Source organism: Centroberyx affinis, unplaced genomic scaffold (assembly GCF_046629955.1).
Source record: "Centroberyx affinis isolate AG114_WGS23_722 - 3 ecotype Tasmania unplaced genomic scaffold, CSIRO-AGI_Caff_v1 ptg005676l_1, whole genome shotgun sequence".
NCBI classification, from domain to species: Eukaryota; Metazoa; Chordata; class Actinopteri; order Beryciformes; family Berycidae; genus Centroberyx; species Centroberyx affinis.
In genome coordinates, this window is record NW_027282863.1 from 268,540 (window position 1) to 296,068 (window position 27,529).

A 27,529-nucleotide genomic window follows, 5' to 3' on the forward strand; every position below is an offset into this window, starting at 1 on the left:
ACCAATGCTCACAATTCAGTCTGCAAGGCAACTCTTGCATTAACATGTTGCATTATTTGTTGTAATGCTATGCTATATTGTGTGAATAGTAAGTCATGTATATTTTATGGATTTTGTAACAAAGTAAAAAAATACAGTTTGCCTTAGTCTGTACAAAGCTGTGTCTTTGTGGTAATTCAAAAACAGCCAAACAATCACACTGTGAATAAAAAGACCTATACACCATTATTTGTTGCAAATCAATCAGCTGTAGTTAAGATTTGCACTAAATGATGGTGTAAATTTACTGTAGGTCTTTTTGGAACTCTGAAGAACTGGTCCCCACTGACTTCAGTTGTTTTGGAGAAGGCTGCTATGGAGTTGTGCTGCCAACCTCCCTGTGTGTTATATGGACAAACTTCACCTGTGTTTCAACTGGCATGAGGGTGAGGAGATGATGACAGAATTTTCATTTTTGGGTGAACTATTCCTTTAACATGGAAATGTCATATTGAAATAGTAGAAACAAACTGTAAAAAAAAAAAAAAAAAAAAAAAAAAAAAGTGATGAGATGTTTACCCAGTACTGGATGGGGAACAGATAGAATTGCCCTAAAAAAAACATTACTCTTATTAGATCAGTATTGGATTATGGTATGGGTCGGCAGCTTTAGATAGTTTTCAGGCTCAAGCACTGATGATATGTGTTGCTTTTAAAACTACATCATTAGCAGCATTATAGGTAGCCTAGAGCAGTGGTTCTCAATGTGGGGTCCAGGGACCACCAGGGGTCCTTGACAGGGTTCCAGGGGGTCCCCAGAAAATTGCTGAATTGTTAAACTTCATTATTTCATTTACAAGAAGTTAACACAATTAGAGAATGTAGAAGAATGACTATTTTGGTCATAGTGTCACTGTTATCTCTCTACCTACAATACAGACAGTCATGGAATTCTGGACAAAATCATATCTAACAATAAAGTTATTATATATTATCAGATTTGGGTTTGAGAGACAAAATCTCATCAAATGGGGGTCCTTGGCTCTAATGTGGGCTAAATTAGGGGTCCATGATTTGAAAAAGGTTAAGAATCACTGGCCTAGAGGTAGGCGAAATGCCTTTGCAATTAAGGAGGAAGCAATTAATGGTCAGTTATTAGACTAATGTCTAAGGACATTATCATCATCCTGTGAAGAAATTGAATCCAGGTTGTGCAGCTGAAGATTAAGAACGTCTTTTGTGGGGAATATATGAATGAAGTGGGTGTTAAGGAATGGAACATCAGTCCTACAGTTCCTCAGCCGTTGGTAAACTAATATTTGCAACAAACTGGTCACATCATTAAACTCTTAAATCAAGGACACATAATGACCAGTTGGTGGCGATAATACCTCGGTGAGGAGGTGATTCGCCATTAAAGACGAAGAAGAAGAAGAAGCAGCAGCAGCCGCACACTGGAGGTTAATGTCAGCCTCTTATCCTTGAAAACATTCTCCAAAAGAGGTGACAACTTAACCAACTTAGATAATGAAATGCATGTTCATAAATTAAAACATGACCGCTAGAGTCGTGCGCATAATTTTGCTAGCATGTTAGCATGTTAACAGTATATAAAATAGCTTAGCATTTGTAGCTTAGCTGAATTATGTAGTCGTATCGACCGCTGTGCTGAGCCAGCAACATACACAGAGGACAAAACGATACCACCAAATCAAAGAAACACATTTTTAGGGGATACAAATTTTGGACACCTGTCGTTGCTCTAAGCTAACCCGCATTTTATTTTCAGGTCGTGAGGTCGAAGAGTGACTGCGAATCAAAACCTCATTCTAGCAGTCTGGCTAAAAAAGTAGGCAGTCTGTCATTAGGTAAACAGCAGGTATTAGCCCAGGTACTTGGCCCAGACCCAGAACTAGACTGTGTTTTTCTCAGGCACAAGTGTACCATTACATGTCGGAGTTGATATGTTAAGTGCGGGTTTGTTCGGTGATGGTAGTTACAGGCCTGCTGATAATCTAGTCCAGTGATTCTCAACCTTTTCATATCAAGGACCCCTAATTTGGTCCACATTAGAGCCACGGACCCCCATTTGGACAGTCCGCCATTGAGATTTTGTCTCTTGGACCCAAATCTGAGAATATTTTTCTTGCTAGATATGATTTTCTCCAGAATTCCCTGACTATCTGTATTGTAGGTAGAGAGATAACAGTGAAACTATGATCAAAACAGTCATTCTTCTACATTCTCTAATTATGTCAACTTCTTGTAAATGAAGTTTAATGATTCATCAATTTGCTGGGGACCCCCTCAAGGACCCCTAGTGGTCCCCAGACCCCACGTTGAGAACCACTGATCTAGTCAACATATCTGGTAAAGACCCACTTTTCAGTGGTGCTGGCAGAGTCAACCAACTTCACCCTGAAAATATTTCACTGATGTGACTGCATGTGTCAATAGGATGCCAGGACATGCTTGCATTCCCCTCCCAATTAACCCCCTCCCTCTTTTCAAGAAAATCTTGTGATTAATATTTCACGCTTGAAATGTAATACAGTTCCAGTACTTATTGTATAATGCATCCAGAGCCAAACATTCATTTAGATTAGCTTAGATGAAACTTTATGGATCGCTGTGGGGAAATGATTTTTGAATAGTTTATGGAAAAGTAGTCACGTCGTCATGGTAACAGATTCAGCTTTGTGAAACAGGTGCATAGACACTAGCAACGGCACAATCCAGCCGGCAATGTTGGTGTTTTGTACCTTACTGCTCAAACAATAAACGAAGACAAAATTCTAATGGTAGCCTAACCAGCATAGCTTACTAACCACAAACAATGTACACTGGCTGCTTTGTAACAATTTACTAGTACAAGATACATAATATAACAACGTTAATGAGGTAATGACTGCCAAAAGATGACAGCGGATGAGGAGAAACTGAAGCAGATGGAGAGACCATATACAGAAAAAGTGACAGTGTGCAAGAAACATATAAAAAAAACTCAAAAACACTCATAATCAGAAAGTTACATACAATTATACTGAAAACGAATGAACTATGTGCAAGAAGCAGTGCAGTACAGATTGGTCCATAACATAGGTAGTCTAACATAGCATGGAAAGTGCATATGAATATGCAAATAATTGAGATGATGACTTTTCCCTGCCAGGCTGTCTGGCATCATGAGTCAGCGGACAGAGCGGCGTGGGATCCATGTGGACCAATCGGAGCTGCTGTGCAAAAAGGGATGCGGTTACTATGGCAACGCGGCGTGGCAGGGCCTGTGCTCCAAGTGCTGGAGGGAGGAGTACCAGCGAGCCAGGCAGAAGCAGATCCAGGACGACTGGGTCTTGGCTGAGAAGTAAGAGCTGCTGTTGCTTCAGCACCAGCACCATCCTACATACTCACTAGTTTGGGATTAGTGTTGGGATTGGGGATTAGTACTATCACCTCACACCCTGAAGGTCCTGGGTTCGAAACTCTGCCCGGGTCCTTTCTGTGTGGAGTTTGTATGCAGGTCAGGACTGAGGACTCTAAATTGTAGTAGGCGTAGGCGTGTTTGTGTGTGTGTGTGGGTTTTTTTTGTGATAAAGGGCTATATAAATAAACATGACTGACTAGACTATGCAGGGCTCTGGGGCTCTGCGCTGCCTAAACAGTGTGTAACACTGCATTATGTAATAACACGACAAAATGTAATACATTTTCACTTCATTATGTAATAACACCCACATTTTGTAATACAGGCTCAGGCTCTCAGGATTTTGTAATACAGATCTCAGGCTCCCACAAGCATTAGGCCAGTGCTGCTGTCAGTGTTTGGGATTTCTCAACCAGCTGCTGTATGCCACTCTGATATACTGCCTTGAGTCATCTGCGCAAAGAAAGGCTGGTTCACTTTTATTTCCTGTCAAAGTATATCTCAGTGACAGGCTGACAGGCAAAATTATTTGGACAAGATGCAAACAATTGACTAATTGTTATCAAGCATGTGCTGCAAGTTTTGTTCACCTGTTTCTTCTTCTTGAAACCCATCATTGTGATTTTCCACTTAATATTTGTATATGTTCTGGAAAATTTCCATGGTCCCTCCATAGGTTGCAGCGAGAGGAGGAGGCAGCATATGCCAGTAGCCAGGGAGCACAGTCCCAGTCCCAGTCCCAGTCCCAGTCCACACCACCACAGGCCCAGCCCGGCCAGTCGTCTTTAGGGCCCTTCTCAAAGTTTGAGGAGAAGAAGACCAATGAGAAGACGCGCAAAGTGACCACCGTTAAGAAGTTCTTCAGCCCCTCATCACGTACAGCCCCCAAGAAAGGTAGGAACTTTATCGCAAATACAAATTTGTCCACTTGACTTTGACTCAGACGAGCCACTCTCTGCCTGGCCTGTCACCTAGCTTCCAGTTTCATGCCTTGATGGAGTTCCCCAGAGAGGTTGAGCACGGTTGGGCAGTAGCCTGGTTCCAGACTCCTGAATTGCATCCTGCCCTTTTTTCAGATTTTGTTTCGGCTTTTTTTGATCTTGTCAGCTTGTTCTAGCTCATTCGTGTTAATTGTTTTTCATTGGCATTTCAGCAGAATAAATTTATTTAATTTGAAATCTGAAAACAACATCAGAGCGGCCCGGATACGTCAGCCACTAGTGATTGGTTGGGGGGAAATCAACCCCCCACCCGCACAGAAAACAGCTAATGAGGAGGCAATTTCAGGCTAGGGTTGGTGGGCGGTGTTACCGGTGGCATACGGTCTTGGAGTCCACACTGGTGGCATTAGCCCCACACCGGGAATACCGTTATTTTGTATTTTGTAAAATAAAAGAACATATTCAGAGCTTCCATGTTCAAGTTAGCCTACAAATTGATAAATGGACATACTAAAAAATCTGATCACTAAATCTGATCACTAATATGACAGATTAGGATGAATAGGATTAATTATTTGTCTTTACCTAGTGACAGCAATGTGTTCAGTACAATCCAATGGGAGCCTAAAGAAGGGTAATATGCGAGAATCTGCACTGCACTCACATTAACTCCCTGAGTGTTGAGCAGTGTTATAAATCGCTGATTAAAAAGTGTTACCGTTTACAAATGCTAATACAGTTTGGACAGGAATTTTAAGTTTCACTTTTATTGTAGTGACGCGGACTTTGATAGCGCTTAGACCGCCCTCTAGTGGCGTCAACAACACCGGTGTCAAAATGGCACCACCGTGACAACTCTACAGGTAGTGAATATCAGGCTAACTGGGGAGCCAAATAAAGAGAAATTCTTTACAGGTCAGTTTTGTTGGCTGAGTCTTCCTTTGTCATTTCTCTTATCTGCTGCAGGCTGAGTAAGGCAGTAATCTGATATCCTGCTCAAAGTCTCAGCTGTGAGCATCACAAGTAACAGAAAGAGCAAGAGGTCAAAGGGAACAAGGAGCGTTACATCATTGTGGTTGGTGTTTAACACAGCTTTTGACAGTATCTTGCAAGTGATCTAATTAGCCAGAACGCGTGTTACGTCGTCAAATTCACTCCGGGAACAGCGGTGCATTCTGGCCCAGTGACCCCCTAGATTCTCTGTCAAGAGACTCGGGGCTAGTCAAAGTTTTGCAGGACAGAAGAAGATGTAGATGTCTGTATATTGACGGCGAAGAGTGTGGCTCTGTATGAGTATGGGACCTGAATGTGGCATTTAGCCCATAGGCGAGAGGCCATCTCATGAAGCAACATCTCACTAAGCGTTGACTGACTGACTGACTGACTGACCTGAATTTGCCGCGTGATGCCCTTGGCTGTGCCACGGGAAAAAGCATCCAGCATGATCACAGCCTAAAGGTTATTCTTGTTTGGGGATCTGTGCTGACTGAGCAGGTTTTGTTCTGTGCTACATTTTTACATCATTACTTTTCACATATCACCTTAGTCTTCATTGTTTTGCAGTGCTTCATTGTATTTTATGTCCATTGTATGTCCAGTTATTCCATGTCTTCCTTGTTAACCTTTCTGCTGCCATACCCTCTCTTGATGGTTTCTAAACAGCCTTCTCCTGTTCATTTTATCTAATTTTATTCAGCCTAATCTCACTTAGGCTACTTGTTGCCAGTTTCGTCATCCATCTCTTGTGCACAGTGTTGGCTAGTAGTTTTATTATATGGAATTATTTTGCAGTGGTGGTAGTTCAACTAAATTCAAATTTGTATAGTGTTTTTAGTAATTTATATTTTTGTCATTTTGGCGTAGTTATTGAAAACGCCATGTATTTTTGGCTATTAAAGAAAAGAAGGGAATTGCGTTGTTTCATCCTAGCGTTTGTTGACTATTTTTTGCTGGCGGGAGTGTTGAAATTAGAAGCACAGTCAACATTCTTTCTCTTTATTTCAAATAAAAGCAAAATTTGTGTTAACATCCTCATCAGTGGTAAATTTGCAGTCGTTTTTGCAGATATTATTTTTTTGTTACAAAGCAGTTTGAACTACTTTTTCCAAGTAATTTTTGTTAACCAAACTATATTTGTCTTGAGGGAAGCCTTGCTGTAGTTCCACATCTTCCAATGTGAAGTAACTGGTAGCTTGGAAAACTAGACTTAAATCTAGCTTCCCCAACACTGCTTGCTAATTGTTGCCATTCCTGTCTACCTATTTACCAATCCCAACTTTGCACGTTTCACTACTACTTCTGCATCATCTTTGTCAACCATTTTGTCTTCCCTTCATCTCATTGCCTTTCCCCCCGATGGCTGCTCATTGCAATACATGGCCTCCTCCCATCTTATTGTCAGCCCCTTCTGAGAGAGAGAAGAGCCTTAGAGATTGGAGAGGCATCTTTACCCCCTCATGGGAAATGGGCTCCCCTACTGAAGGTAAAGGCTTAGCATCCTAGTCCCTGTAGTTTCACTAAGTTATAGGATAACACCGGTGTAATTTTACTATTTTCCTATCTCCATTACTGCCCATGAAGATCTGAAGGTCAGAAGCTACTATTGTCTGCTCTACTGCAGGTTTGCCCTATCTCCCGGAAGTCATATGCTCCCATTGTTTTCAAAAATACATTAAAAACAGCATAGACATTGACTAACATAATACATCATGTTGAACAACATGTGTATTGCAGTTTTTCTAACGTGACTAAAGTAATACATTATGTTGAACAGCATATGTATTAGGGCTGAACGATTTTGAAAAAATATCTAATTGCGATTATTATGACTGATATTGCAATTGTGATATGATTTGCGATATTAGAGGGAATGATAATTTTTACATCATTATTCTCATTTTCATTGAAAAACGTATTAAAATGATTATGGTGTGATTTTTGCGGGGATCTGTACCAAACAAAGATGTTTTCTTAAGTCTGTAGAATATGATGTATAGGCCAGGACATCTCTGCAGCTCATTTAAAATGGTATTTTGACACACATTTTGCCTTTAACAAATATTGCGCCTCCTGCGATTTGAAAATTGCAGTAGGCCATATTGCGATTTCGATAAAATTTTGATGAATTGTTCAGCCCTAATGTGTATTGCAGTTTTTCTTACATATCTTTGTCACACAGCCAATTATTGCACTTAATGGGGAGTATATTCACTTTTTCCATTAGTGCACACTGTTACTTCTGGTGGCAGTGAAGAGGCAAATACGTGCAATGTTCTCTTTACGTTAAACTCTGGCAGAATGGAACTACTTTTGATTGCAACTGCAATGATTGTGGCCTCATAAAGTCATTTTAAAGTCATGTACAATACATGTGTTATTTAAAATGATGAATTACATCAGTCACTGCAGCAGTATGTCTCTGCAAGCTGTTTGTAATGGGTTAGGGTTCTGGGAGGTGAGGCTAACCTGCTGCAGAACACACAGTAGTAGGTTATGATATTGGTGAGTTTAGACTTATCAGTCAAGTCTTATCAAGTCATCTGCATTAATGGCGTTGGTAAAAAACGAAATAACACCGGTGTTATCTTTAAGAAACCCTCAGTGCCTTCTTTAGTGTGCCATGCTAGTTGAGATGGGTGAGTTCAGTATGTTTTGTTCCCACAAATACTGTCTGATTGACAGATTTGTGTGCATCAGACTGGTGGTCTGCCTGTTTTGCTGTGAGATCTTGTGTGATCTATGCCTGTTGAATAGAGTTGAAACATTGGGTATTAGTAAGTAAATTTCCCATTCATTTTTCCCTTGGGAAATTTGAATATGAGCTATAATGCCTGAGGAGCTCAGGCTTGCTAAATCAGTATCTTCTTTTAAATCGCTTCTTAAAACATTCTTCTTTCGAAAGGCCTTTTATTCGTATTAGTTTTCTTAATTGTGTTTTATTCCCCTATTGTTTTGTTTTTCATTGCACTTTAATTTAATTTCATGTCAAGCTTTGTGTTACCATGTGTTTGATTCTGTCTACTCATTTTACTTTTGCCATTTTCCTTTTCAGTTTTATGTGAAGCACTTTGTAACTCTGTTTTTGATTAATGCTATACAAATAAACTTTATTATTATTATTATCATTATTATCATTATTATATTGTTCTAACAATGTAAGGTAGACTTACCATGAGCTATCAGATTGTGAAACCACTATGTTCCTGTGGAAGCCATCAGTCACCTAACATGGAACAGTCACAGAGTTCAAATAGAAAATGTATTCACTGTGTTACAAGTGGAACTGTCACTGAGTTCCAGTAAATATAGTTCCCTTAAAATAACATGGAAACTTCAGACAGACATGTCAAATAGTGACTAAAAATGTCATTGAAGTGCCTGGTATGTGTCATTATTTGTTAATGCTGTTTGTTGAGACTAGGCTGTTTTGGGAAAGGTAAGTGCCAAGTTCTTTTTGATGAAGTGAAGCCTCTCTGCATGTTCTATTTCTGTTTTCATCAACAATGTGACACTGAGCAAAACAGGCAGCAGCCACTGGAGCACTGCTCAGTGATGCAGACGCATGCTCATCTGCAGTTTCATCAAGCACACTGTCCAGACTGCTGCTAGACTGGTCCTTCCATGGCCGTCTGACAGGTGGTTCCCCATGTTCCTCTTGTGTGTCTGTCTCTCTCCTGTAGACATTTTCCGCAACTCCTCCATCACCATCTTTTTGGCCTCCCCCATTTGCCAGGTCCACGGTTCCCTGCCCTTTTGGTTTTGGAGTATATGGGGCGGTTTTTCGGTGACTTTTGCACTGGAGGTTTTAGTGAGACCTGGCAACCCTGTCCTGTTACTCAAGACTGTCCCTGCTGATTAATTTGCTGTCTTTGGGATCCCCATACATTACGAAAAGGATGATGGATAATGATGTGAGTACTGACTGAGTCATAATACAGTTCTGAACAGAAGGGATTTTCTTTCCCAGGCTCAGAGTGACAGTAGAATCACAGTAGAATCAGTCTGAAGGTGGATTTGGAACAGACAGGGGGCTAAATTAGTTAACTATCTTGCGCTGCTGTGCTGGATTAATATCTAGCTAATAAGGGAATGTTCATTGTTTCGCCTGCCTCTTCCCAACCACGCAAAAAGTGGCAATTGTTCACTTGTTGTGTATTCTAACATTACATGCAATGATTATTTTGTTTGCATATTTGGCAGGCAAGCAGAATCACTTGCTTTCTATATGCGGACGTGATAGGAACTTGTGCTGATAGCCAGGTGCAATGATAGTGCAATATGAGATTTATTTTGTTAGGAATTTTATATTAATTTCATGGAATTGAAGGGAATGTTTATTTTATCATTTTAGTTACTGAATGTTTGATTATTGCCCTAGAGGTTTTATAATTCTATATTTCATTGTTTCAGTCACTTTTATTTCAATCTGTAGTGGAGAGGGGAGATGATGCATAAAGAATTAAGCTAAAAAGAGTGAGTTCTCCGGGTCCTTCTTTACCCATGTTAACCCTCTTACTTACCCGCATTACAATAGCATCAGTGAGTGATAGCATGGATAGCATGGATTGGAAATGTTTTGGCCCTTTGGCACACAGATGACATCTGTTGAACAATAACTCCACTTTTCCAGTAACCCTAGTTATATGTTTTCATATTGTTTAAGTGTTTTTGAATTTTTCGACAAGGAATTAGTATGAGAATCATCCCTTATGTGAAAGAGGATCAGCTGTGCTCACTGACATGCTGGAAACTTGCATAACTGTAACTCTATATGCTTCTTACTGGAATTCCTCTTACATTAGGGTTAAACTAAGCAGTAGTGTGAAACTGTGTTGTAATTTCTAGAATTCGAATTAGCTCAACATCAAACCGGCGCATCAGTGCATTGCAGGTTGTGGCTTTAAGGAGGCGAGGTGACAGGTGGCTGGAATGAAGGACCAAAAAAATTGTTAAATGTTGAAATTTTTAGAAAAGGTTTGATTATGTCTGTACATAGACCCTCCTGCCCCACCAGTATATAAGTAGTACTCTGTGTCTTAGTTGGATGATATTCACTAAATGCATTGCTCATAAACATACACTCAATAGGTAGTTTAATAATTGTGGTTGGGGCCTCCATATCAATAGAAATTGTGTTTCGGGCCCTCAATGTCAATAGAGGCTGTGACTTGGGCCCCATAATCCTTCTACACTGTGGCCACAGTTCAACCGACATTAGTGAAATGTTGCAAAATGCACTGAACACGGACGCGGGACTCAGAATCTTTTGGGGCCCCTGGTGGTCCGGGGCCCCGGGGCATGAGCCCTGCAGCCCCAGTCGGCCCTGCAGCCCCAGTCGGTAATACAGACATGAGTGCATTCATAGCAAGTGAGCCTAAAAGAATCGCTGATCAGCCGATATGCAGATCTTGGTATGAGTTCAACAAATAAGATCTAAAGTAAGCTATTTGTCCCGATGCAATTTCAACATGATTGATCTTGATCAACCTAACATGGCAATATATGCGGTGAATATCATTTGACATTCTCAATGTCTTCTTGTGTCATCCTCAAAAACTGTAATACCTTGCATTTTCCCTTTCGCTTGTGAACAACTCCAAATGCTTCTCAATCAACTATAACCAGCCACATACTCTATACAACTATATATTCTTGTGTGAAATCAAACACCCATATTAACATCACACACTGCACTATTTCACTATCCTTTGCCTAAGTACAAATGCTGTGGATCTCTGCCCGAACAATAACAGACTGCTGCTTATCAATGGAAATATGCAACACCTGCACTTCTCAATCTCACCTAGAAGATATCTTACATGAAAAACAGATAATTAGTCAGTACTTGGTGTGTCAGCATTCATCTTACCCAGTGGTTCTCAACTTGGGGTCCGGGGACCACCGGGGGGTCCTTGAGGGGGTTCCAGGGGGTCCACAGCAAATTGATGAATTGTTAAACTTCAGCATTATTTCATTTACAAGAAGTTAACACAATTAGAGAATGTAGAAGAAATGTAGACTATTTGGATCATAGTTTCACTGTTATCTCTCTACCTACAATAGAGATAGTCATAGAATTCTAGACAAAATCATATCTAACAATAAAAATATTTGGGTCAAATGGGGGTCCGTGGCCCTAATGTGGATCACATTAGGGGTCCTTGATATGAAAAAGGTTGAGAATCACTGATCAAACCCTTCACCTGTGAGTTGGAGTAAAATTGCTCTGGACAACTGCATAACTGTAATTCCATATGCTCCAAACTTTTACCAATAGCAACCAGGTCATTCCCATCTCTTGTCCTCATGTAGTGAACCCCCGACGCATCACTGCCATGCAACTATGTTTAACTTTTCTTTTTTCTTTTTCTTTCTTCTTCCTTCTGCCTTTTTTTCCCTTTTCCTTCTTGTTTGTTTTGTTTCATTAATTTGTTTACAATTTCTTACCCTCAGAGGCTTCACAGAAAATGTAAATGCTTGATGGCGGGTGGAGGAAAAACTAGTAGCTGGTTGGTTTGGTTTAAACCTTAAAACTCTTTTAAGGAATATCTGAATGGGATATTTACTTCTGGAACCAGGACCAGTGAAAAAAGGGGGTGGGATGTTTCAGCTCTAATCCTGTCTGAATTTGTAGTGTGTGTCTTAGATGTACAAAACTGTTTTGTGTGTTTCACATTTTGTTTGGATGTGGCTTACCCATTCTGTTAATTGTTGCACCCCCCACCCGGGTCATGGTCGTTGTACTGGTACTGGCAGCATTGGTGGCCAGGCTGAGAGGTGGGTGTCTGTCTTACTGTCCGAAATACACATGGAACACATAGGAGCACAAATACATCACATGTCCTAAAAGCCTTGAGTCGCTCCATTATTCTTCATGGTAGACTTGCTCTGTCATTAGAGCACACAGGTTACAGGGTGTAAGCTTCCACTGGGTCCCGAGGGGCCTCATTTATGAAACATTGCATGTGCACAAAACCGGCCTGAAAATTGCGTGTGCCACTTTTCACACGGATTTTCGGATTTATAAAAACAAACTTGGTGTGAAAATGTGCGCACCGCCATGGAAACTTTGACCCATGCGTGCACACATATTGGAGTGGGGAAACGGTGACTGAGATGGCAAAGTAGTAAAATAAAGCAAAAAATGGCCTTTGCACTCTGTTATTTTCCAGGCTGACTCCACATCAACTTAGAAACCCCTCTATTAATAATAATATTCCATGTCGGAAGAACGTCTATAGGCTACAACTAAATAGCGTCTTTGTTGCTTTAGTTTCAAAGCCGATGAGTACAATACACATTTTTTTACAATTTACACTGTTTGTAGGTGTTTTAGGTCCAGACGTCATTTCGGTGTGCGTTATAAATCCGATTATTTTTGTATGTACGTAATTTTCCTCTTTTGTGCGCACGTAACCTTTTAGTGTGGAATCCACGCACAGTTTTATAAATGAGGCCCCAGAACACTAACTTACATTTGTAGTCCATAAAGAAAAGAACCAATGCCTGTAACCGTCTCTGACCTGTACACAGTGATGTAGTGGTAAATAAAAAGGAGGGTAAACGATGAGCTCTGGTCAGTGATCATAAGGCAAACAAGCAACAATATAGACCAGAAATACATATACACATAACTTACATAGGCTTGATGATAGTTTTAGTGATGTATACTTTGACTTTAGATCATAAAGACAGTCAGCTTAAAAAGTGGGAAAACCCCCACTACATCTGTACATCTATGAAATGTGCTGGTTGTTCTAACCACTAGAATAGCCTTATTAATGCTTTACGTATTGTTTGTGATAACATCACAGGTCTATCACAGGCCTGGTATGATTGAAAATGTTCTGTAGTCAGCTGAAAGCCAGATTCTGAATTCGTGAGGCATGAAATTAGTTGACCAAAGTTGTCCTTAACGAAGCATTTGCTTGGCTTACTAGAAGTCAATATATTTTTTAATGGTAGGCTGATCTTGAAGGGGCATTTTAGTTTCCCTGTCTAATAGGGGTTATGCGCAACTGATTTCGGCATTCTGTTAAACAGATTTACTTGTTTCCGGTTCAGTTCCACTTTACCGAAAACTCGTTGACGAAGACATTGTTGTACCAGCTACGTGTGGATATGCCGTTATTTTATTCACAGTGTCTTCGGGAGCTGCCAAAGATGAGCATTTCCAATGTATATCAAAGTTGACCTCCAAGAAAAACGGGAAGCCATACAGCTTGAGAGTAGGGATCACTAGTCTGTTCACATGCACTTCCAGTTCCAATTCCAGTTCAGGGATCTGATATTAACCAGATAAATATAATATGATATTTATCAAGCCTCTCACGATAGGAGTAGGCTAATCAGGGATCATGATGACTGACACCGATTTCGCCAGTCAGCCTGTCTCTCCGATACTGGTGAAAATAAAACGACAACGTGATTATGTAGCCATATATAGCAATTATTAATCAGAAACTTGCTGGGGTGAGACTCACTCAACAACAGTTTTAGGAAGCTCCCAAAGACACTATGAATAAAACAACGCCATATTCACACATAGCTGGTACAAAAATGAGCTTTCGGTAAAGTGGAATTGAACCGGAAGCGAATTAATCTGTTTTTACAGAATGCGGAAATCAGTTGCTCATAAGCCCTACTGGTACCCAGAAATGAGTAGAACCTGGAGGTGCTCAACTCAAAAAAAAAATAATTATCTCTCTTTATTCACCAATCATGACTGCTGAACTGCTAAAGCAAATCATTATTTTGGTATAGAGCTGGGTATTTCTTCATGTCATGTCTAACTGAGGTGCCATGAAAAAAACAGTGACTGCAGAATCTCAGTCCACAAAGAGCATATCTGTCCTCTTTGATGGATTAATGATGTTATTTTCCAGGCATCTAAGATGGTTGATGTGAGGTAGCCATTAGTAAGGTCTTGCTTATTGCTTTGCTGTGTTCATGTTAGAGGTATAAAGCCAGTCAGACAATCCAGTCATGAAGAGAGACGCAGCCAAAAGTAATGTTCTCGCCAAATGTGTTTCTCCCTCACCAGAAACCCAAGACGGTAAGACACCCAGCCCATCCATTAGCCGCCAGTCCAGCATGGAGACGGACAGAGTGTCCAGGGACTTTGTGGACTTCCTGAAGAACCTCCAGAAGCCCGGCCGGGAGATCCATAAGCAGTGTCGGGCCTTCATCGAGAGCATGTCTTGCAAGAAGGTGTGCCCTTCACAGAAATCAAGAAATACTCTGGCATCTAGTGGCCGAATTTCCTCTCACTTTATTAAGCTTCTCAGAAGTTTTTCCCATAGCTCAGATGTCAAATGCTCCTTGCCATATTTATCTTGAGAATGTGATATGTACAATGATTGAAGCCTTTGAAAAGTGAACATTTGCATACTCACTAGGGCCTTTGCCATTGCCTTTAATTGAGCAAAATACCAGTCATGGTCTTGTGACATTTTGTCTTTACAGGATCTCACTGCTGACGAGTTGTCAGAGTGCGTTCAGGATTTCTACCAGAACATGTCTGACCGCCTGATGAGCCACTTTAAAGGTTGGTTCAGAGAAGGTTCTTATTTAAACTTGAGCTAGTACCTATTGTGTTGAGATTCCAGTATTTTAAAAGATGTGTGACAAATTTTTGATTTGTGACAAACTCCAGACGCCGAAACCATGAGCTAACCCTTAAAGAATTTCATTAGTCTGGGTTTCAGTGGAGAGTTTTAGTGTTCCATAATGGTCTAGTTTTTTTCAGATGCTTTTCCTCCCTGACAAGAATAAAATTCTGTAAACATTGAATTTTTTTAATTATTCAGAAACCAGATTTTGCCAGCTTTGTGCCTTTATTTTGATTTTTAAATTGGCCTGAAATTCACTTCCAGGTAGCACTGAAAATCTTGAAAAAGTCTTAAATTTGGCTTTCTGAAATCTGCAGATCCACTGATACAGCCCTAACTAACATGGTCTGAGAAATCTTTTCCATATGTGAAGTGAAGCCAACTGTCCTCTTCACCAGGCTCCTCAGAGTGTGTGGAGCAGGTGATGGACCAGGTGGAGAAGTACATCATGACTCGTCTGTACAAGAGTGTTTTCTGTCCAGAAACCACAGATGATGAGAAGAAGGACCTGGCCACACAGCATAGGATAAGGTAGAGCCGCTGAGATACAAAGCATGCAGTGATATTCAGCCTGCACACATCCAAGCTGTTTTCTACTGAATCTGCTTTGGATTGGAAATGGAGACACATAAGGACACACATTAATCTAGCCCTGCAAACACAGCATTTCCCACTATTAGAGAAAGCAAATGTACTTGTATTTGTAAAACTGCTCAAGTCTCTTTGCTTTGATTTCTTTTTGTCACATGTTCTCCCAATAATTCTCCCTATTTATGCTCGCGTCTGCCCCATATCTAATACCAGTATTAGGACAATTAATTAATTGTCCCACTGGAGAATTGGGATCAATTTGCAACATCATAATGCCTCATCATTGATTGTGCCAATTATTCTGCAGTGGCTGTGTAGGTGGTATTATGTATCAGTGCTGCAGCAGTATTTAATGAATTTGAAAATTTCATAAACTATTTTTTTTTTTGTGAAAATCTATTTCTGTTGCCTCTCTGGATTTATTAAGAAGACTGCACATTCTGTTGCTCTACCACTAAATACAACTATAATATTTAGATTAGACTGTATGGAACTTTTGTGCATTGGTCAAAAAAGTGACATTTTGACTTTTCAATAAGTTTTGTTACACTGAAATGTTGAAGAAAGTGTGTTTTTATGTACAGTACACCCAGACAAACTGTAGGCTTACTGTATATGAATATAACCCTGATTCTCTGTGTTCCAGGGCCTTACACTGGGTGACTATCCAGATGCTGTGTGTGTCTATGGATGAGGAAATCCCTGAGGTCTCCGACAATGTGGTCAAAGCAATAACAGGTCAGATCATGTGGTTTAACTGATTTTTTAATCAACGTCTTAGAAAGCTGGACATTGTCAAAGTGCAGCAAAAAACCTTGTATCTTGGCATTTCCTGATTTTGTTTAACTGACAACTCAGCTGACATCATTCCCTACATGTAGAATGCTTTTCTCAGTCCCATTGAAAGTGCATTAAAAATGGCAGCATTGGTGCCTGGGCTTCCAGGTGGCTCAGTGGCCTAAGACAGACCATGTACATGTAATGTGGTGAATGTGGCTGCTGAACTCTGTTGCATGTCAGCTCCCCTCCGTCTCCCACCCTGCCTGCTTCTCTCAACTGACCATATCTAATAAAGAAGAAATACCTTATTGTCCACATGAAATGCACATAAATTGTTCATATTTAGGTAAAAGCACCAATATACAATTGGCCATAATGGCCATTTTTCTTTATGTCATTACTAGCCATAACATAAATATGGCTAGTACAAGATTGGGCCTAGTTCCAACCATCCGTGCGGGGGAGGGGTTTTTTTTCGAAGAATGGTCGACAATGGTCGAATATGTCTACTACACTACTACTGGTAAACAGTAGTAGTGTAGTAGACATATTTTCAATATATTTTCAATCCTTTCATGGTCAGTTAAGCAGATTTTCAAGAAGAGCCATTTACTGGTAATGGCATAAAGCAAAGAACGTAGTACCTTGTAATACCAATTTTTGTGCTTGTACACCAATCTGAACAATTTCTGGCCTATTTCGTGTGGACTCAACTTTATCATTTTGTGACAAATGCACATTTTTTGCAGCAGTCTGATTATATATTTTAGTAATAAGGGATAAGGGAATGTGTCCAGCCTCTGACCTGTATGTCTCCCTGACCAACCCAGATGTCATTGAGATGGACTCTAAGAGGGTTCCTCGGGACAAGCTGGCATGCATCACACGCTGCAGCAAACACATCTTCAGCGCCATTAAGATCACCAAGAATGAGCCAGCCTCGGCCGATGACTTCCTCCCCGCGCTCATTTACATTGTGCTGAAGGCGAACCCTCCACGGCTTCAGTCCAACATCCAGTACATCACCCGCTTCTGCAACCCCAGCAGGCTGATGACCGGAGAGGATGGCTACTACTTCACCAACCTGGTCTGTTACTGTGCCTGTTCTTGCACTTCTATCTTTGTGAGAACTATTTGAGCTTTAGACCTTCAGAGTGAGACAATTTTGGCCAGTCGTTACTTCTTCAAGGGGCTAGTTTAAGATCAGAATTTGGGTTTAGGATTAAGATTAGAATTAGGATTAGAGTGGTGACGGTCAAAGGAATACAGTGAATTTTTGGGAGGTTGTCCTGTTGGTCAATTTCCCCTTTAAGTGATGAGACCATAGACACCCAAATCATCCATGTGTCCCCAGTACGTCATTGGCTCTGGTGCTCCCTGTTAACACTTCAGCATACATTATGGCTATGTTCAGACAGGCAGCTCCAATCCAGTTTTTTGGCATATCCAATATTAGTCAGACATTTGTTTCTTGTGTTAACAGCAAAAAAATCATGTGGAATCCGATCTTTTCAAATCAGATATAAGCCACATTCATATGTGGCTTATATCTGATTTGATTCATATTACATTTGTGGACATGCAACTCAGTTTGACCCATTGTGATCGAGGGTTGGGTACCGAAACCCGGTACCACTATGGCACCTGTTCCTATGTGACCGGTATCTACTAGGGTTGGGCGGTAGGACGAATATATCGGCTATCGGTGATTGGCTGAGTCCATCGGCGGTTGATTTTTTGGGGTGATTTTTGTCATTTTATTTTGCTAATTTAATGGTAAATAATTAACTGTAAAGTGCAATTCAAAGGGTGTGCAAATAGGAACTGGCAGTTGGAGTTGGGCCATATTTTGCACGTTCTTGTTGCACTGATTTCCGACGAGTCTTTAACAAAACAGGGCAGTGAGTGACTAAATGACAATTAAGCCGTCTTTAGCGGTTGCTGTCCGATCGATTTGTGCTGAAAAGCAATGTCAATTCATAAATCATATTTGAGAACTAGACCAAAAGCTGTATGTGCAGTTGTGCACCCTGATCATTTAATAGCATAATATGTTATCCCCACCTGTTTGTTTATTTGGAGGCCGCAAGCGGAGGGTGGCTCCTTCATCTGACGCCATCGGACTCTTTTTCAAATAGTGTTGGACAGCTGTTCAGCCTGTCTGTACTCGTTTGCAAAGACGGCAAATTACTTCATTTAGGTCCTTCGGCTTGCCAGTTTCATCCGGTTTAAAACCAGAATAATCCCAAATAGGGGATTTAGTATTCTTTTTGGCAACGAGCTCTTCCATGATTGTTCGCTGAAGATGGCGTGTGGGGAGTGGGGGACTCCCCTGCCCCCCTGTGCGCGCTGCATACACACCTGCACGAATATATCGGCAATCGCTGGTTGATGGGCTGGCGGTGGCCGGTTGGAAAATTTTAACATATCGCCCAACCCTAGTATCTACCTGATAGAATTGCAATGCAGATTTCGGTGCCTCATTTTGGTGCCATGCCTAAGCAGCTGATTGAAATATCCACCCTCCGGTGCTCCGAAACGCCTTCACTTATCGTTACCCTTCACTTAAATATTATTGTTTGGAGCACACCACTTGAAATCCATTGTATTCCTCTGGTATGACGCGCAGCTGCTTTCCTCTCCCGTGCGACTCCCCTTCCTACTTTTGGTGGAAAGCCAAACAGCAGCACCGCTCGTCGATGTCACATTTTGGCCGCTTAGCCAATCAGATAAAAGAAGAAAATGTTTTCACTACCGATAACTTCCGGTTCATACAAACTGTCAGTTATTTGTTAATATGTAACGTGAAAAGTACATGAAAAGTAATTAAGGACAAATCAGTTTAGTTCATAAAATACAGTTTTAATAACTAGAATGCCACAATAAATAGAAAATGTTGATGATGTCATGAGAGGAGTCATATTTTGCCAGAGAAGTAAGTAAGAAGTTAAGTAGAAGAATTTGTAGAAGAGTAGAAGTCTAGAAGTTTGCACTTGGTATTTCTTTTGCTGTTATTTATTAGTATTGTAACTGTTATTTACTGTTAAATTATTGTAGTCGATTTAGGTTTTATTTATTATTTATTTATTAATATATTGTTAAATTTCTTTGCATTTGCAATAAAAAAGGTGTTCTTTAATGTCGTTTTTTGCACTTTTGAGCCCCGCCCCGATCTGTAGCCCCACCCCGTTCTTCAGGCTGCAGCTGGGTGCTTCTCAAGTTGACCAAGGGGACAATGTATCCAGACATCCCGGTTTGTCCGGGATTGTCCCAGTTTCAAGATGGGTGTCCCGAGTCCTGACAAATATCTGTAAACACTAAAATGTCCCGGTTTTCAACATTCACTACCAAATTGTCCCGGTTTTCACCACAATTAAAATAATAATAATAGTATTATACTTGTTTTCAGCGCTTACATAGACGTTCATCATGTTCTGTCCCGCTCATTATTACCTAACCCAATCAAAAACATAAACAATGCACCACATAAACTATGTTTTGGTGGATTTTTGGAGACAAAACATCATTTTTGGTTTGCTGAGGCTCTGTCCATGGTGTTGAAAGGTGCAGTCACTAGGTTTGCTAAGCGCTGAAATAATTGTCCCCCATCCTGATGAAAACACCTATGGTGCGTGCATAAGCGCATACATGTGCACGTGCATGAACGTGCGGGACACTTAAGGGTCCCTGTTTGGGGGCTTGAAAATGTGGTCACCCTAACAATGTATCAAAAACTTGGTGTATTCCTATTAAGGTTGGGGAATATATGTAGTCAATACAAGGCCCTCACGATTACAGGAAGTCAAACATATGAGTGTTGGTTGGGAAAGTGAAGGCAGTCGGGACTCTGGACACTGTGGCCCTCATTTATCAATCTAACGTAGAAACCAGCGCAGATCCAAGCGCAGAGATCATCTTACGACAGGGTTCACGTGTGATTCATGAAACGTTCGTATCTCGCCAATCACAGCGTAAGAATGATCGGGCGTTGATAAATGTGGAGGCTGAAAACAATCATTTAAATATCACGCCCCTAAATATTCTCGGTTTAGAGGCCTCGCCCCCAGAGTTTACGACATGGAGAGGCGTAATATGTCCAAGAAGAGAAACTTCTCCGACCTCGAAATAGAAACTCTAACGTCTAAAGTCCAATTGAACCAATTAGTTCTATTTGGCAGCCTGAAAAGTGGCATCAAAAGAATTGATGTATAAATTTAATTTATACATCCGTGATATGTATAGCCTATATATATAAAATAGTAGCCTAATATAATAGCTTTTATCGCAATTCTTTACATTTAGGTGAAGAAAAAATGGTCAGACCTCAAACAAGTAGGCTCTAGGATAGTAGGATCTCAAAATGAAAGAGAAATTAATCTTACACCAGAAAACTGTTAACCACGTTAATTGCAAACAATTTGAAAATACCTATTTTTGTTAGGGATGGGCTATATGACACATAGTCGATGTAGGCCTTTACAAAATATCATATTTTGCCATAGGCTACATATTTTTAAGTGATGAATATGTGGCTGCATATGCTTAGATGCCAGTCAGAATACTATATGATCTAATCCTAACAGTTCTCTGACTCAGCCAGATTTACTCTGCTGCACCGCAAGTCCACGCCGACTCCAAAACTTGCTACACAAGTTGAGACTTGACGTAGCCTCCGCTCACGTCCAAATTGATAAATGCTGAGCTTTGCGTGGAAATGACTGTATGTTCGTTTCGTAAATGAGGGCCTGTGTGATTGAAGTTGATGTTGAAGGCTTGCTGTCAGATCTCAGCTCCAGAGTTTCTCAGTCGGTCTGTCTCCTGTGTGTTGCTGTAGTGTTGTGCCGTGGCCTTCATCGAGAAGCTGGACGCCCAGTCTCTCAACCTTTCCCCGGAGGAGTTCGAGCGCTACATGCTGGGCCAAGCCTCGCCCCGGCAGCACGACGCGGAGGGCGACTGGCCCCAGACCGACCCGGCGCCCGCCACCAACCCCGTCCTGGCTCAGCTCCATCACAACCTGGAGCTGCTGTCGGGCCTCAGCAGCCGGCAGGACAAGCTGATGGAGGCTGCTCAGACCCTGCAGAGCGACCTCCTCTCTTGGCAGGAGAACGTGCAGCGGGAGGTGAAGGACATCCTGGAGAAATACCCCCTGGAGATTCGGCCTCCCGTGGCTTCTGCCATTGATGCCGACAACGTGGAGAATGACCGCCTTCCACCACCCCTCACACCCCAGGTGTTCGCTGGCTAGTGGAGTCCATAAAGGGAGGACTTAGAATTTTACGAACAAAAGGACACGTTTGAATCTGCAGTGTGAACAGGCTTGCTTGCTTAACTTGCCGAATGCTTCCACACCAGCCCACACTGTGTGATCATCTGCTATTGGTGTAATATATCACAGTTGGTTGTTTTGCTTGCATTGCAGATTGCTGATTCCCCATCTTACATACCATACAGTAACACTCTGGTCAGTTTGTTGTATTTTGTTTGTTATATTTTGTCCTGAGCTATTCATGTGTCTGTTACTGATCTGGATGGTCACCAGTCGATGGAGTCAAGTCATCAAGTCTTGGGAAGAGAACAAGACCTTGAACAAGAACACAATGCCTTTGTATGCAAAGTACTATCATTCTTAACCAATAGAACTATCAAAGGCAGGCCCTACATTTGGCTGTACTTCATGCTAACCTCTACACGCATTATATTACCCATGTTCCTCAGTTCATTCTTGTCTTAAAGGTCCCATATAATGTAAAACAGGATTTCCCTCACCGCTGTGATTATAAAGGAGTTGGATGGTCTATCTAAACATGGTGAAAGTATCAAAACACACAGTCACCAACTAAATCCACACAATACATATTAGAAAAGCGAGCCTCTAAACGAGCCGTTTGGACTTCCGTAACTTTGTGGCGTCACAAAGGTTCGCTCATTATCATTTTTGTAAGAAATAATAGACTAACAAAGTGTTTTTTTCAAAGCGGTTGAGCGGTTGTCATTGTTTATTACCGGAGAGTTTTCCCTACCTGTAGCCGCCGGGCTTCGGCGTCTCACGTTTCACTCTTGAAACGGTTAACCAATCGGAACAGAGGGGTCGTTAATATTAATGAGCCTTAAAGACACGGCGACAGAAACAGCCTGTTCTTGGCAAGGCTCAGAGAGATGCTGTAAAATGAACGTGTCAAAATGGATTGAGTGTGTTTTTGGTTCAGGACACCACACACAGCTCTGAGACATAAAATAAAACACTGGAAAGTGTAGAATATGGGACCTTTAAATCGTGTTCATTCACAAAAACATTATAGAATGGACTTGGAAATGTTGATTTCTGTGATTGTGAGGGATCGGTGCAGAATTCTGTCCACTTCTGTATGTTTTCTTTCAGTTTGTCTCACCGGAGACAAAAAACCCCCAAAAAAACCAAAGGGTTTTTTCAGAGCTAGACGTTAAATTAGGTCAGCATACATCTTAGCTAGGTCAATACAAGGCTACTTTAAGGACCAGGCAATGTTAGGGTATATTTACGCTAATATGAGTCCCCTTATCCTTTTCTCAGCATGACGGAGGATCACTGACATAATGATGGAGATCACAACTTAGTCTAGTCTTAGTCGAGTATCACATTTTGGTCAAAGATGTATTTTCAGTCGATTCATGTCCATATGCTTAAGCTACAGGATCCATGTGTAGAACTATGCCAGAACGCAGATACAGTGACATGCAGATGTGATGTCAGTATAAATGAATTTCATCAAACATACACTATCTGTTCAAGCACTCACTTGATAAGGGAAGTTTTATATACCATATCGCTGACAGTCTTTTGCACATTTTATTTACATTCTGCCCACTGGAACACTTTTTGGTTCAAAAGACAAATGTTGTTTTTATCATTTTACTGTGTTTTAATTGTCAAGGCTTTCTGGATGTTTCCCCACTTTGATGCATCATTATGTTGCATAACCTTGCGTGCTGAGTCACACCCCACACAGTAAGTTAGGTGAAAGCATCCTGACAGCTGGTCCTTGAATCTTCCATGCACTAACGTTTATTTTCAAACGTGTCTTTTAAACATCGATGTATGTTGTCAGTGTATGTTGTTGTATGATACTGTATGATACTAATCTTTAAAAGGGACTGTTTCTGTATGATTAATTGTAGCAGGTACTCAACTTCTAACAATTTTTTGCCCCATTCTGTAGCTGCAGTATATGACAACCTCTGATGAAACACTGTCATCCCGCTTTGTTTGTTTTGATTCATTGGCTTGAAGATATGTTTTTTGTTTTTTTGGGTTTTTTTGACTGACATGTAGTTTGAGTCACTCTTAAGAATTTGTAAATATACCTAGAATCTAATATATGGACAAATACAAAAATGTGTATATTTGTCAAATTTTGAAATGGAACGGCATAATACACCACTGTTATAATGTAACTGTCATAGAGTATTTATTGAATATTGTGATGAACACTGACAGTATGCATTAAAACCTGTTAGATCCATGTTAATGAAAACCTTGTCACCTTACTGTGCTACCCAGCATGCCTGCTCTAAATGTCCTGCTACTGCCACACACACTGACACAAGAAGAGGGGTTTGACTGTTTTTTATACTCAATGAATGTATGTTCCATATGATCAAAGATATCAACATAGATGCTCCATTCATATGCACACAGAGCTCAGTAAGGAAGCATATAGTTCATCTAATTTAAATGTTAATGCAAAAAAAGGAAAAGTGCAATCCCCTATAAGTGTTTTAATTTTCAATGTATGCAAGCATTATTTGTGTAAAAATAATCAATTTTGCAAGAAATTTGATTAATTCAAAGACTAGCCACGTAAATTTCATAAAGGTTGTAACCCATTTTTCTAAATTAAGTTCATTAATCCGGGGCAGGATGCTAGTGTTCAAAGACGGCTGAACATGGGTTTAACATGTAGTCTGAGTCTGTAAAAGGTTTCTAATTACCTTCATCATGTTTGTAAAGACTGATGTAACTCATCAGTCATGTATGGGTTGCACTCGGTTATCGGTTGTCAAAACAAATCACACATCCCTACTTTGAAGTGTCAAAGGAAAAAAATGCAAAAATCTTTAAAAAAAAAAAAAAAAAGAAATAATAACAATAATACTAATGAACTAACTAATTCTATTGCATTTGAATTTTCATACTCTATCATATGTTTCTGACGCTAATTTGAAAATGTTACTGAAAGCTAATTGACATGATAAAAAGCAACTGCAATAAAAGCAATTTCCACCTATTTTTCATTAGGATGATTGCATTTTAAAATGTTTTGTGGGATTGCATTTTCATTTTTAAATTTGCATTGACATTTTAATTAAGATAATACATTTTCACTTTACAATAAGGGTCACTAAGTTAAGGGTTAGTTAATGCTTAATTGTTGGCTGGTTTTTGCCACTGAATCCGAGCGGGTAGGTCGGCCACTGGGAGGGTTTTAAAACGAGCTCAAACTCCACCTAACCGCTACATCACAACTCAGATCTCAAGATCTTGTGAAAATAGGCTGACAGTTCATCTCAGTGCAGCCAGCCTGAATCTGTTCAGCTTCACTAGGGACGGTAAAAATGGCAACTCTGCTTCTCCCGCCATTCTTGATTTAGTATTTGGGTCAGTTTGTCCTGCAGATCAACTCACGGTCCCAGTCAGTGCCTTCCACAGTGCTATTTCATGGTACTGCAGACTACAGCTCTGCATCCAGATAAATGGTTATGGATTATGGTTATTTTTGATGTTACACCTGGAGTCCCATTAGGCCAAACTGGCAAGATTAGACACAGACACTCTTTAATAGGAAATGTAATATTTAGCTTCTCAAATATGTATTATTTCCCAACACAGGAAAAAAAAAGATTGGAAACTGCATCAAAGGGTGTGTGTCCCGTACATAATCACATACAACTGCTGTTGGCATCCTTTTTTTAGGCAATTGTGTTTCAGGCTTCATTCAAGCATTAGCTTTACTTCCGGTGTTTTCAGCTTGAATCCCTCAGTGATCTCTGCCAATTTTACTATATTTATATTTTCACTTAGTTTGTCGATCCTTTGGCTTTTAGTTGTATTGTAAAGGTCCCTTATGGTCCCCTAGTGATGCATTTTTAATGCGGTTTCCACCTTGACAGTTTCAAAATAAAAGTTCTGGTTTAAGCGAGGCACTTGCAGTACTACACCAGTAGATGGAAGTATTACTTACTTTCTTGACAGGCCTTATTGCCAAACTATTGATTGAAGCAGGAACAAACCTCTTTTTTTTAAAGCTTAGTTAGCTCTTGTAGCCTAAATAAAAGTTAAAAATGAAAAATATCATTCTGAAGGTGACCATGGAGATCACTCACAGCTATTGTGTGAATTATAGGCTTCGCCAGCCAAGCAAGCACAGACGGTAACAAATCACATCAGCATTACAACTGAAGTCTGCATTGACAGCAAATCTAATGTAGCCTACATAGGGAAAAAACACCATAGCCTACTTCAAAACTTTATCTTTTGAATATAAACAACACAATCAAATTAGTGTCTGTGTATTTATTTGTTAAATAATAGATACAGGGGTAAATGGAGGCATATTACTTTATTATATTAAATCACACATCACCAAAAGCACTTGACTGAGCAAAACTACAAAAAGAACTGTGCAATTAAATGATAAACAGTAACAAACTATAAGTTACTTAAAAAACGTGACAGGATTCTTCAACCATTGGGAATTTACTGCATGGAATTCTTGGAATACGCTTTTACGCACGCTGTTCCACCATCATCTCAAAAATGAGACTTAAAAAAGCATTTTCCTTTCCGGTTATAACTACTTCCTGTTGTAGTTTTCCTCAGTGGGGGCTTAAAGCGCCTTATGAGTTACCTGTCTGACCATGCAGCACAACTCCTAGTACAGGCTCTTATAATATCACACCTTGACTACTGCAAATCCTTACTGGCAGGTCTCACGGCATGTACGCTCAAACCTAAACTAAGTCTCTATCCAGACTCTTCTTCTGTGGTTCCTCGGCGGTGGAACGAGTTACCAAACTCCATTCGATCCGCAGAGTCCCTCTCAATCTTTAAGAAAAGGCTAAAGACCCAGCTCTTTAGAGAACACCTTCTCACCTGATCGACTGTGTACTTTCTTAAAAAATAATAATAAAAACATTTAAAAAAAAATTCTTTGTCTGCCTCTACACACTCTATGCACTGCCTCTACGCACTGCCTTGTGGCACCTATGTCCTGTCAGACTAGAACTTAGCTTTATGGCACTTACTCTCGTTCACTCCTGACTAGATCTTTGCTTGCGTTGTATTAAAATCTCTTGTGTACGTCGCTTTGGATAAAAGGGAAATTTGGCCAAATGGGAAATTGTAAATTGTAAATTGTAATTCGTGGAGCACTGTTGAATGAAATTTAGTGTTTGTCAAAAACCTCAAAAGAACGGAAATTCAATTGGTCATCATCAATGCTTCAGCTAGGGCTGTGACGGTTACCGCATTACCGCGGTCATGTGACACCTACTGCGGGGTTGAGCTCATTACTGTCATTTTTTTTTTTTTTTACATTTTATTGTATAATTTATTATATAAAATATTGCAGGCACATCGCCAAAATTGCTTGAGTAGCAAAACGACAAAAAAGGAATTACCAATTAAATGATAAACAATAAACTATAAAAAACATGACAGGATTGTTCATCTGAATTTACTGCATGGAATTATTGGAATGTGCCTTTACTCACACACTCATCTCATATTTCCTATAGCCTATGTTACAGTATATATCATATACAACAAAAAGAAATAACCAGCATGAATAACATTTGTTTAATGTCAAATATTTATACACATATGATGAGCTCTGTCCAATAAATCCTTTTGGGAACATGATTACGCACGCACCTCGTCTCTCTCCTCTCCCCTATTCCTCCGACCGACAAAACTCTGACAGGATTTCTCTGAAGCGGTTCTTTGGCATGGTTTGTCTGAAAAAAGTCTGTTTATTTCGACTAGCTGTCGATATTCATGTTTGGATATTCCATGGAAATACAGAAACGCAATACTACTGCGCAATGAATGCTTTCAGTTCATCCACGGACAGACTATCATGCACCTCAACGCAGATCGCGCCTCATTGTTGTTCTAAAGGTATTTCAGTAATCATATGTGTGAAATTACTTTACACATTTTGATGGCG

The 27,529-nt window shown here is 40.3% G+C and overlaps 1 protein-coding gene across 2 annotated transcripts; it reads left to right on the forward strand.

The window, feature by feature from the left end:
* The first annotated feature begins 1,404 nt into the window (after positions 1–1,404).
* On the forward strand, positions 1,405–23,820 carry rabgef1 (RAB guanine nucleotide exchange factor (GEF) 1). 2 transcript variants are annotated; one of them, XM_071547109.1, is made up of 11 exons: positions 1,405–1,482; positions 3,152–3,343; positions 4,080–4,297; positions 6,746–6,826; positions 12,100–12,120; positions 14,387–14,553; positions 14,809–14,890; positions 15,353–15,485; positions 16,192–16,283; positions 17,156–17,412; positions 21,160–23,820. In XM_071547109.1, the coding sequence occupies exons 2-11, from the start codon at positions 3,165–3,167 to the stop codon at positions 21,568–21,570; spliced, it is 1,641 nt and encodes a 546-aa protein (XP_071403210.1). In that variant the 5' UTR covers positions 1,405–1,482; positions 3,152–3,164; the 3' UTR covers positions 21,571–23,820. The 2 variants fall into 2 exon arrangements, with proteins under 2 accessions (XP_071403210.1, XP_071403211.1); XM_071547110.1 differs by lacking the exons at positions 6,746–6,826; positions 12,100–12,120.
* The last annotated feature ends 3,709 nt before the right edge of the window (positions 23,821–27,529 follow it).

Coding starts and splice junctions, on each gene's coding strand:
- rabgef1 (XM_071547109.1), top strand. CDS start 3,165: ATGAGTCAGCGGACAGAGCGGCGTGGGATCCATGTGGACCAATCGGAG. Junction 12,121..14,386: donor ATTGGTGGCCAGGCTGAGAG/GTGGGTGTCTGT, acceptor CTCCCTCACCAG/AAACCCAAGACGGTAAGACA. Junction 14,891..15,352: donor CCTGATGAGCCACTTTAAAG/GTTGGTTCAGAG, acceptor CCTCTTCACCAG/GCTCCTCAGAGTGTGTGGAG.